We start from the raw sequence: 12,933 nt of genomic DNA, 5'->3' as shown, positions 1-12,933 counted from the left end.
ATGTTTCAAATACTGTACTGGGACTACAAAAATGAAGATGTAATTCTGAGTTTAGTGTTCACCTAGAAGAGACAAAAATTTTATCTGACGGTTTCTAAACTAACCTGGGATTTGTGAAAAATAGCTTGACAACCATGACCTGGATAACTGAGAATCTCTACAAAGTGCAACTGTATTTTTGGAAGCACATGTTCCATATACAGGGACTACTAAAGAAAACTGCTTGTGTGTACACACACACACACATACACACACACAGTCACCCCAAATCTAGAATTTGCCTCTTTTGGTAGTGACCTCTGAGGGGGTCCTGTCTGGGTCGCTTCAAGGATGGGGGGGGGGAATCTCTGACCAAGAGTCCCCCTCCCCTTCGCTCTTGCTCCTTGCAGTCTAGAGTCTTTAGACTCTAGTTTAAACCAGGGGTCTCCAACCTTGACCACTTTAAGACTTGTGGACTTCCACTCCAGCTAGCTTTGCTAAAGTTCACAAGTCTTAAAGTTGCCAAGGCTGGAGACCCCTTGTCTAGACCAGGGATAGGCAAAGTTGGCTCTTTTATGACATGTGGACTTCGATTCCCAGCATTCCCGAGCTAAGCATGATTGGCTCAGGAATTCTGGGAGTTGAAGTCCACTAGTCATAGACGAGCCAATTTTGCCTACCAGACCAGAGGCCCCCAAACTTGGCAACTTTAAGACTTGTGGACTTCAACTCCCAGAATTCTCCAGCCAGCATAGCTGGGAGTTGAAGTCCACAAGTCTTAATGTTGCTCTAGACCAGTGTTTCCCAACCTTGGCAACTTGGAGATATTTGGACTTCAACTCCCAGAATCCCCCAACCAGCGAACGCGGGCTGGGGAATTCTGGGAGCTGAAGTCCAAATATCTCCAAGTTGCCAAGGTTGGGAATCACTGCTCTAGACCTTAAAGGAGACTTAGCCGGCTTCCAGAGCTCGAGACGCAGCCACCCACGGGGAACTGAACGCGCGCAGGAATTAACGTCACGCTCAACCGGAAGCCGGAAGCGCCGGCGGTGGCTGGCGAAGACGGAGGGGTCGAGGGGGACGTCTGCCCGTCGCGGTCCCCTCCGCCGAACCTCCGTCGGGCGGAAGGTCCGCAGGTGAGAGACGTTATGCCCGGCGAGTCGAGGTTATTCTGGGCCTGGCTCTTGCGGAGGGTGCTTCTAACCCGGTTTCTCAGAAGTTGGGAAGAGAGGGCTGGGGCGTCAGGTGTAAGGCTCCCCCTCCTCTTCCTTCCAGACCCCGCAGTCGCCCTGCGTGGTGTCGGCGTCTGCATGGTGGAATGGCTGTTCTGAAATATACTTGATTCCTGCCCTGCGAATGCCTTCACCCATCTCGCTGTTTCCTTCCTCCAGCCATTCCTTCGTGCTTCTCTGTCAAACAGGATAAAAAAAATCGGCATACAAATCTAAATAATAAATAAATAAATAAATAAATTTATGTATTTACTTGTCAAACATGGATAGTAGTTGTTTGTATAAACATAACACAAGTAAAAAGTAACGATAAAAGAGAACAGTAGGACAGGGACGGTAGGCACAGTGGTGCGCCCCTTACATACCTCTTAAAAACGGGGAGAGGTCTTGAGTAGTTAAGCCTCAGACGCTATAAACTAAGAATAGAATAGAATTTTATTGGCCAAGTGTGATTGGACACACAAGGAATTTGTCTTAGCGCATATGCTCTCAGCGTACATAAAAGAAAAAGATACATTTGTCAAGAATCATGTGGTACAACACTTAATGATTGTCATAGGGGTCAAATAAGCAATGAAGAAACAATCAATATTAATAAAAATCTTAGGATACAAGCAACAAGTTATAGTCATACAGTCCTAAGTGGGAGGAAAAGCATGATAGGAATGATGAGAAAAACTAGTAGAAATAGAAGTGCAGATTTAGTAAAAAAGTCTGATAGTGTTGAGGGAATTATTTGTTTAGTAGAGTGATGGCGTTCGGGAAAAAACTGTTCTTGTGTCTAGTTGTTTTGGTGTGCAGTGCTCTGCAGCAATGTTTTGAGGGTAGGAGTTGAAATAGTTTATGTTCAGGATGTGAGGGGTCAGTAAATATTTTCCCTGCCCTCTTTTTGACTCATGCAGTATACAGGTGCTCAATGGAAGGCAGCTTGTTAGCAATTGTTTTTTCTGCAAAATCCCGATAATGGTTGATTAGCAATGAGTATGACAATGCCATTTTTTAAATCCAAGGAAAAGATTGATCAAAGAGGTAGAAAAATTAATAAAGATGGATAAAGTCAACCAGCATTTCTCTCTCTCTCTCTGTGTTGCATTTTTTAAAATAAAAAAATTAGCTTTATTTGTGCAACATACCATTGATAAATTATTGTTAACAAATGAATGGCTTTGTTTAACATGCTAAGCAAAGCAAAATCACATCATGTGATGGCCTGACTAATACAGCACATGCTAGATTTTATTGTATTGTGCTTGGTGTAGTTTAACCCTTGTCTTTGAACGTTTATAGTTAATGGTTTAGCACAGGGGCAGGCAAAGTTAGCTCTTCTATGACATGTGGACTTCAACTCCCAGAATTCCTGAGCTAGCATGATTGGCTTAAAAATTCTACGAGTTGAAGTCCACAAGTCATAGAGGAGTCAATTTTGCCTACCCCTGGTTTAGCATATTGTGTGACTCCAGCTATTGAATTTAAATGGCTTAATGTTTATTTATTATTTATTTATTTGAATTTGTCTGCTGCCCAACTCCCGAGGGACTCTGGGCGGCTCACAACCAAAAACGTTAAGCACAATGTTAATATTAAAACCCCTTAAAAACAATTTAAAACCAACAATTAAAACAGTTAAAACCATGCATGTCATTAGTGGCTGGACCCCAAAGGTGTGCCATCAGATCGATGGCCCCAAGCTTGCTGGAAAAGCCAGATCTTTACAGCTTTCCAGAAGGCCAGCAGGGTGGGGGTAGTCCAGATCTCAGGAGGTAGCTGGTTCCAAAGAGTCGGAGCAGCCACAGAGAAGGCCCTACCCTGTGGGCCCGCCAGTCGACATTGTTTAGCTGATGTTGAGGATTTGAAGGTGAAGCCTTGAATTATAAATATGTAGGTTTGTACCAAGTGCATCCGTTCCAACAAATTCCAATTGTACCATTCTTCCTATCCATGGTTCATACTACTTTCATCCTAAATTTCCAGATTAAGATCTGAAATCCTTGAATGTTTCTGTGCTTGCATTATTATCCTAATATGTTCTATGAACCAATTGTGGATGGCTAGGTATAATGTAGTCTATGAATCAGAACCGTGAGTTAATTTGGTAGACCATGGTTATATTGCTTATGGCAAAGTTACTCAACCTTGCAACTTTAAGACAGGTGGACTTCAATTCCCAGAATTCTTCAGCCCAGACAGCTTGCTGGGAAATTCTGGGAGTTGAAGTCTACATCTCTTGAAAGTTGCAGAAATTGAGAAACTGTGGCTTATAGTGAAGCATGATATGCAAACAAAAGCTGCAGATCCTTCGTTCTAAGTATAACTGTCTGGTACTGGAAACTGCAGAAGCAGTCATTGACCAAGTTTCAGTCGATTTCTCCACTAAATTTGCTGATATTGAAATAATTTGTTTAACAACAGTAAAATTCTTTTACACTGTCTATAATTTGGTTGATGCAAAATTCCACTGCTATGGAACTATACAATCATCTCTATATGGATTATTACTCATTTGTGAATTTACTGCTATAGAAGAAAACTTTTTCTTCTATCCAGTAATATATAGATGATTAAGTACAGTACTTCCATGACAGTATACTCGGAGGAAGAAACAATATTCCTTAGCAGATTAAAATTTGTCTTGAATATCTGATCTTGATATGAAATCATCTGCTTATTCTACTGTGTATATGAATGAGAGAATGAGAGATTAATTTTATTACTATGTTAAGATTTATAGTGGCAGTATATTAACTATTAAACTGTCTTCATGAAGAAATATTGACAAGAAATGCTGTACCATATTAACCAACAGAGGTAATTCTGTTTTATAATTCATTTCACAGCAGACAGAAAAAATGTTTTTAAAAGGCATAAAGTCACTAAAATATGATTTAAATTATTTATTAGCACAATCAAGTATCCTTAGTAATTTTACTTTGGATATGTTGAGGGTGGTTTAGAAATTTCCCTATGTGTCATGATATTTTTTATTTTTTGAAAGAAATACATAAAATGTACTAATTATTTATGGAGCTCCTTATTAATGAATGCATATTATGTTCATTTAACACATTTTTAGAAAAAACCACTTTTAACAAAGTTTGAAATTATCTTGTCTGGGAAGTTGAGTAGCAAATGTCTTTTAGGCTTTTCTTATAACAGATTTCTCACTTAAATCTTATTTAAAATTTATTGTTATTGTCTTTTTGGGGGGATTACACATAGTTCTGGTCTGTGACTGCATTAAAAATTTGATGGTTTCTGGAAGAATCTAAATAGTTCTTCTTTTCCCTCAGTGTGTGGTAAATTGAAAATTCTTGGGAAGAGAATAGAGTTCACCACAAGCAATTACAGTGTGTTTAATTGAGTATAATTAGAAAGTCTTAATTCAAAGCATGAATATTTCCTAATTTTTAAAAATGGCAAGACACTCAAAGTAAAAAAAAAATCCTAAGCTTTTATTTTATTGCAAACCATTATTGAAATTCTAAATGACAAAAATAGAAATATAACTGGGAAATGTAATGGTTTGTGAGTTAATTTTATTACTGGAATTATTTAGAGAAGACATCTGAATATATTATACAAAATATTCCCCATATGGTCTACTTATATGGTCTACTTCTGCGTTTCATTTTGTCATCTAGTACCTGTTTTTAAGTACAAATTTTCATGCATCATATTGGAAAGATTTGTATAATATAATATTTCTGTTAGCAGTTTTACAATTAAAATGAGAATCACAAGTCAAACTTTTGCTTATTTGGGAAATTTGCTTATTTGGTAAACTTTTGCTTACTTTGGGAAAATATTACTTAATTATATTGATATCCTGCTTCAAATAAATAAATTCAACATGTGTACAACTGTTTTCAGGTAAATGAAGCCTGAAAAATATTTGTAAGTTGGAACAGTTTCTTACCTAAAACTAAAACAGTTTGTTTTTCTTAATTTAAGTGGCTAAAATTCAAAACCTTTCCAAATGTCCTTATCCTTTCCAATATTTATATCCAGTTGTTTACTGTTGTACTGCATTGTATGCAAATTCCTTAAATCTTCCTTTTTCAGCTCTGTAAATTGAATTTCACCAAACAGCCATAGTAACACCATAATAAGTATGCTTACAGAATAACAGAGTTGGAAGGGACTTGGAGGTCTTCTAGTCAAAGCTCCTGCTCAAACAGGAAACCCTTTTCAGACAAATGGTTGTCCAACTCTTCTTAAAAACCTCCAGGGTTGGAACACATACATACAACTTCTAGAGACAAGTTGTTCCAATGATTAATTGTTCTATCTGTCAGAAAATTTCTCCTTAGTTCTAGTTTTGTTCTCCTTTGTTCTTGGTTTAATTCCTTTGTTCTGGGTTTAATTAGTTTCCCTCCATTACTTCTTGTTCTGTTTTCAGGTGCTTTGCAATAGGTTGACTCTCTCTTCTTTGTTGCAGTCCCACAAATATTGGAACACTGTTACTGTGTCATCCCAAGTCCTTCTGTTCATTAAATTACACTAAATTAATTTAGCAACATAAAAATAGGGCTCAATTGCGTCATAAATCAAGGACTACCTATAGACTATATGCCTTTTAATAATAATAATAATAACAACAACAACAACAACAACAGAGTTGGAGGGGACCTTGGAGGTCTTCTAGTCCAACCCCCTGCTTAGGCAGGAAACCCTACACTACTTCAGACAGATCTGCTTAAAAACTTCCAGTGTTGGGGCATTCACAACTTCTGAAGGCAAGCTGTTCCACTGATCAACTGCTTTAGCTATTCCTTCACACAGAGACGAGGTTATCTGGATGGATTTGAATGAAAGAGTAGTTCCCACTTCCTTGAAGAAAGTAACGGTGTGCCCTCTCCTGTAAAAAGAATCATGTTCTTGATTGTGTTGTATAGTTTTCACCTAATCTCCAATCAAAGTGAATAAGAAAACTAGATGATTCCCAGTCTTAGAACTATTCCTTCCAGGGAGGAATAACAGATTTATCCTTTTATTTAACATATTGTTTTAGATAGGGGTGTCAATCTTGATTTCACAGAGGGTCAAATCAGGGTGTGGCTAGGGTGGGCATTGCTAGTTCGATGTCAGTGTCTGGCGCCCTTGGAGTGGCCTGAGTGTTCTACTAGCGAAAATGGGCTCCCGAGGTCTGTTTTTGGCTGCAGTGACCTTCTGCAATCCTCTGCCAGTGAAAATGGAGCTTCTGGCCCTCCCAAGCTCTGCTACTTCTGGCAGAGACACTGCGGGCTGGTCCTTTTCTTTTTCCAGAAAAGAGTCCTGCTGGGCCTTGTGTTTGACACCCCCATTCCTAAATTGATAATTTATGAGCTGTGTAAAGTTTCTAAATAAGAGGTATACCAATTTTGTAATAAATATAAAATAATAAATCCTGGCCATGTGGGAAGCTATCTTCTGTTTCACTTAAATGTAACTGAAATGGCTTATATGAGTACAACATTCTTTTTAATTCATTAAATTTGTATGAATTGCCTATGGTAAAATTATACATTTAAGCAGATAGTTGTTGACTCAGACTTTAGCTTGGCAATGTGGCTTTGATAAGGTTGTGTTGTGATTCAGCCTGAGGCTCCTCAGGCACACAGGCTATAATAGACATGCGGCAGAGACGTGCAGCTCAAAGAAGGGGCCAATTAGAAAGATATTTCCATCCCTGAATTGGCAACAGCTGGGTTTGGGTGTGGTTCTCCTCAGCAGGGTTGAAAAGGCAGGCCCGCCCTTACAGTCTCGTGGAGAGTTATCAACTGGGAGTCCTGTGACCTTGCTTCGATTCTTGGCGTCTCTGCTCTTGGCTTGTGGCCTAGAAGCCTGGAAGACTTGGGGGAGGCGTGGGTTTTATTATCTCCAGAGTTGTTTTTGCCAGCAAGAATCCTGTTTTATTGCCTGGCCTTCGTGAAACCTCTGTGAAACTGCATCGTGTTCCTGTCTGTAAGAACAGTTTTTGTTACCTGTGTTTGCTTTCCAGTATATAAACTGCCTTTGCTTTTTACCAGTGTGTCTGGATACTCTTTTTGGTTGGTGTTGGCGTCTGGGGGGACCCAGACAGAACAGGTTGTTATGTATTAGTCTTGACCCTCCATTTAGAATATGTGTAAAATAATAATATAGGACTAGACTCTATATAAAGAAGCTCATAATTTAGCTTAAAGATGCCACAATATGACTCTTTTGGTATTGTTTTAACTTTACAGGATAATTACAAGGAGTTTTGAGGAAATAATATTTATTAAATTTATATGCTGCCCATCTTGCCATTAAATACCGCACATCAAAATACATGTGTATTACATGAAATGGGCTTAAATTAGTATGTGTTCTATGGATTAATTTATATTTAGGGTATAAAATGGCTTTTTTGGGGGGTCTGCTTAGCAAAAAATCCTAAACTTAGATAGGAACCTCATATGCCCAGTATAATATTGGAATCAGAACTAACCAGTAGTAGATGACAATCAGAATTTGAGATGTATACTTTATTAAGGGATATATTCAATAAGCTCCATGTTGTTGCATGTCCTGTATCTTTGTGTCTGTTTTCCTAGATACTATATAGGACAGAGTTCCAGAAAAATAGAAAAAGTGCTTTGTAAAAAACAAAAAAAAATTGGATAGCAGAATGGAAACGTCTATGTAATAGTTATTTTATCCACAAACATGTTTTATAATAAAACATTCCTTTTTAATTTTTCTTTATATGTGTTCTATTTTACAGAAGCTTGTGGGAAGGTGGCTTTTTTCATTATGTGTGCGTCAGTCAAATACAACACTCGGGGTCCTGCCCTCATCCCAAGAATGAAGACCAAACATCGTATCTACTACATTGCTCTATTTTCTGTTGTACTACTGGGGTTAATTGCCACTGGAATGTTCCAGTTCTGGCCTCACTCCATTGAGTCCACAAATGAATGGACCCTTGAGAAACGCAGCATTCATGATGTACCTATAATCAAGATTCCTGCAGACAGTGCCATTCCAGAACGGGGAGATCTTAGCTGCAGGATGCATACATGTTTTGACGTTTATCGCTGCGGCTTCAATCCAAAGAATAAGATCAAAGTCTATATTTATTCCTTAAAGAAGTATGTGGATGAATACAACATGCCAGTTAGTCACACCATTTCCAAGGAATATAATGAACTACTAACTGCTATTTCTGATAGTGACTTCTACACAGATGACATCAACCGTGCTTGTCTATTTGTACCATCTATTGATGTCCTCAATCAGAACACACTGCGCATCAAGGAAACAGCTCAGACTTTGGCACAATTATCCCGGTACCTCCTTACAGAAACCTTAGAGTAACTAAATAGGAATTCAAGAATAGGGATTATTAGGAAACATGACAACCAGGATATAAATATTGTGTTAGATTTTGATCTTGAATAACAGTGAATTTTTAAGTCTTAAATACTAGAATACACTAGAAATAAATTCAATAAATGCATATACTAGAAATAAATTCAACTGGATTCTTATGCTATTTTAATAGTTTTATATAAGATTGTGAAAAAACTATTAGTTGCTGCAGAAATCAGACAAAGATAGCTGAGATATTTTAATTTTTATTAGCTGTTTTGTTTTAGAATTGCTTTGGGTTTTTTTATGTCCAAAATTAAAGTACCTGTTCTGTGTGGTGCTCAGAATCTTCTTTAATTTCCTTTATTGTCTTAGCTGGGATCGAGGCACCAATCATCTCTTGTTCAATATGCTGCCTGGAGGGCCACCTGACTATAACACAGCATTAGATGTTCCAAGGGACAGGTAGGTAATTTTCACTGCTGTTCATGTGTTTTTTTAAAGTAGTTAGGTGATAAAAAGTTATAGATAGAAAGATAAAGGAGTGGAAGACTGTGCATACGCTTGGCTTGAGATATTCCATAAATGAGATGACTTTGCTGCTTGATTATTTTAAATCCTTCACTGTTTCTAAATGAAAAACCTTCTCTATTATCTCTGCTGCTTTCTAAAAACATTGTTGTGCCTAGATTTAAAGTATTTATTCCAATTTCCATGATGTTTCAAAGCCATGTTCTTTTTGAAGAGGAAAAGTAAAACCTAAAGCCTCCTAGATATGAGTCATGGAAATGTGTCTTGCCCTAGTATACCATATGATAATGCCTCTTCTCCGAGATGCGGATATAGCAACCAGCCCCGCCCATTATGGTCAACGTAGACTGTTGGCTTTGGTCAGGAGAAACACAATGGAGTCTGTCGCTTCGCTTCTTCGTTTCAAGCTGCCCACCATATCAACAACGACATGATCCGAACAGATTTGACAGACTCAGTACAATCAGAGAGCAGACGGAAATACCCCATGCCTGGATGCTGTATCCACATCTTGGAGAAGAAGGTTATCTGATAAGACCAGTGCCCCTCTTGGTTAAAAGTGATATACATTGATTTAAGAAATGTACATTACTTTTAAATTCTAGTATGTATTTCAGGGGGAATGTACTACTTGCATTGTTTCTATTAAAATTATATGTGCACTGGTACGGATAATTAAATACAATAGGTATTAGAAGTAGAATTTTTATTTTGTGCAAAATACTAATCAATATAACATATATTTATAGTAATTAACTTAAATATAAAAACTGAAAAAAGAACTTTTAATTTAAAAAAATAAAATCCTATGTATAGTTGGACCATGCCTAGCCTGCAGAGGGCAGTCATGTATAATTGTTTTGAAGTCTTATGGCCTTTAAGTGTTTCTTCTCCAGTTCTCCTAAAAACAATCAAAGACATTAATAAAGAAAATGTAGGCCAAAAGTCTTTGTGATGTGTTTATTTGTCTTCAAATATAGGTAGCCAAATCTTTCTAGCCAGTTTGTGATCAGGCGACATATGTGTCTTGTGTTGTTTGTCTTCTACCTTTGTTAATTTGGCACTCAAAAAATTTATATAAATAAAAGAACAGCTTTTCTCTCCTTCATCCCGAATATGCTCTCTGGATCTAGTCCAAAAGTTTGTGGCTTGTTTTTTTTTAAACAAATGTTGAGGAAAAAGTGTTACATTTTGTTCTGCCGACGTGTCCCAACCGCCTGTAATTACAGGGTAATTAGTCCAAAAAGACACACACCACATGATAGAAGGAAAACCAAAAGTCTTTATCAACAGAAAAGCAGAAAAAACTCCCTTTTTAAATGTCAAAGGGATTTTCTGGTACACACAAGGCACAAGTTAAATGCAATCCAATTTCTCATCCAGTAACTGGGAAATTGAGTCCAATTCCAAAAGTCCAGGAATTCCACACACAGTCTTGAACAGGGAAACAGCAAACCACGATCTTGACGAACTATGAATCAGATAAACTTCCACGAGGCTAAACCAGCACGCTGCTATTTTTATCTGTAGCACTAATTACAGCAGCCCCATCCAACCACAGGTGGCCTCACTTATCTCCTGTAATAATCCTTCAGTTGTTCTCTCCTATGCATCACTCTACGCATGCCTGGGTCCATCATAAGTTCTTGTTCAGAATCCAGGGATGATAAGGATGATTGATCTCCTCCTGGGCTGTCTGCCAAACTCCCCTCTTCCCTGCAACTCACGTTTCCTTCGTCAGAGGAGCCTTCGTCGGGAGATTCTATCGGGAGCAAAACAGGCCTGTGGCATGTGGATGTTTCCCCCATCTCCACCTCCACATTCCTTGGGGCAGGAACTGGGCCAGAGCCAACCACAACATATTTGGTGTTCCCCACATTTAACAAATTGTAAGTCTACTTTCTCAGAATGTGAAATTTTAAAACCATCTTTTAAAATACCATAGAAGAGCTGAAGCTGGTGAGGTGGAAATCAACAGTTATCAGACTAGATGGAATTGTTATTGCGCAATTGGGCAAATACCTCCCACAGCCAGAGCATGAACAAAGCATCAAAATTATCATTTACCTGTAAAAAAAACAGTATTTCAGCTTTATAACAGACTTATATTTAGGCAGGATTTTGGTATACAGTGATCCCTCGAGTTTCGCGATCTCGATCTTCGCGAAACGCTATATCGCGATTTTTAAAAAAATATTAATTTTTTTAAAAAACCACTTCCGGGTTTGGCTTCGGGAGTCAGCTGGGAAGCGGCGCGGCTGTTTTAAAAGGTCGCAGCCGGCCTGGGGGGGCTTCCCAGCACCCCCCCCGAACCGCCAACCTGGGTCTTCCCAGCCGCCCACGCAAAGGGGAAACCCCGGCTCCTCGCTGATGCCCGCCGCTCGCCCGCCCGCCAGTAAGAGGGGGAAGACCCAGGGAAGGTTCCTTCGGCCGCCCAGCAGCTGATTTGCTCGGTAGCGCAGCAGCAGCGAGGAGCCGAATCGGGGCTTCCCCTTTGCGTGGGCGGCGGGGAACGCAAACTCCACCATCTACGCATGCGCGGCCATAGAAAAAAGGGCGCGCATGCGCAGATGGTGTTTTTACTTCCGCAACCCTACATCGCGAAAAATCGATTATCGCGAGGGGTCTTGGAACGGAACCCTCGCGATAATAGAGGGATCACTGTATTGCAATCGGTTGACTTTACCACCTTATACATGTCTTCTGTCTTGCTAGCAGTAAAGCAACTACTCTATTTTTAGGACTATAAGACACACCTAAATTTAACAGGAGGAAAATTAAAAAAACAGGTTTTTGGCTTCCACGCATAGTATTTTTGCCCTCCCATTCCCCCAGAAGCACTCTGCAGTGCTCCACATGGCCTGTTTCCCCCCAAAATGGACCCATTTTCACCAAAAACACGGCAGTTTTTTTGCCTGCAGAGTGCTTTCGGGGAGGGCGGAGACGTGAGGCGGAGAGGGCTTGGGAGCCCCAAAATGGCGAAAATGGGCTGTGCAGAGTACTGTAGCCTGATTCTTGGAGTCTGGGAGGGTGAAAATGCGATGTGCAGAGGGCTTGGGAGGGAAAAAGGTGTGTCTTATACTCTTAAAAATACGGTACTTAAGGATGTTCGGTTTGTAAAACATCTGTTATAAGAAACATTTTGAATGAGGGATTGAGTGTCTGAAGAATTGAGATTTATAGTCATGTCTTGAATAAAACCTCACATTTATAAGTGTTTCTGAATTTGTATAAATTTAAAATCTGTGTCAAAGTACTACATTGTAGATTTATGAATTGTGTAAGTTGCTTAGAATTTCTAAAGTTAATTGCAGTAAAATATAATAGTCAATGGCTATAAAAAACAATAATAATGTGATCATACCCATTAATTCCCATTAACAATATAACTGCCTTGTGTGGAGTGATTGAAGCTTCCAAAATATTAATTTACACTAGCCACATATATATGTAAAACACATTGTAGTAATCCAAATTAGAGATTGTCAAAGAGTAATTATCGCAAGATTACCCGTATCTCATAAATTCAAACTTATTGGCTAATCTAAGCTATAAAAATACTTTGAGCCAGGTGTGATCCAAGGATAGTCTCAGACAATATTCCTGATTCTGAGAGAAGGGATAGTAGTAAAATTGGCAACCTGGGTACCCTCCATATATTTTGGATTTCAACTTCCATAACCCCTAACTTGTCAGAATGTTGGATGAGCACATGTGAAAGATATTACCTCACGTATTCACTTACTTGGGCCAATGAATTATCCACACTGTTGATATTTTGTCTGCATTTAACATCCCTATTATTGTCATCTTGTCTGTATTTGGTGTCAGTTAATTAGTCTTCCTTGTTTCTTGTATTATGTTTTTACAAATCTTCATA

At 38.8% G+C, this 12,933-nt stretch overlaps 1 protein-coding gene across 1 annotated transcript in view; it reads left to right on the top strand.

Annotated features, from left to right (window-relative positions):
* Nucleotides 1-950: 950 nt before the first annotated feature.
* Nucleotides 951-12,933, top strand: part of EXT2 (exostosin glycosyltransferase 2) — an 87,337-nt gene continuing 75,354 nt past the window's right edge. Inside the window, exons 1-3 of the mRNA XM_070760638.1 lie at nt 951-1,115; nt 7,936-8,500; nt 8,898-8,987. Of these exons, the coding sequence (XP_070616739.1) occupies nt 7,965-8,500; nt 8,898-8,987 (626 nt within the window). The 5' untranslated portion in view covers nt 951-1,115; nt 7,936-7,964. The remainder of the gene's footprint in view (nt 1,116-7,935; nt 8,501-8,897; nt 8,988-12,933) is intronic.

The sequence above is a fragment of the Erythrolamprus reginae genome, chromosome 1 (genome assembly GCF_031021105.1).
Source record: "Erythrolamprus reginae isolate rEryReg1 chromosome 1, rEryReg1.hap1, whole genome shotgun sequence".
In the NCBI taxonomy this organism is placed as follows: Eukaryota; Metazoa; Chordata; class Lepidosauria; order Squamata; family Dipsadidae; genus Erythrolamprus; species Erythrolamprus reginae.
This window is presented reverse-complemented; position numbering and strand designations above follow the sequence as displayed.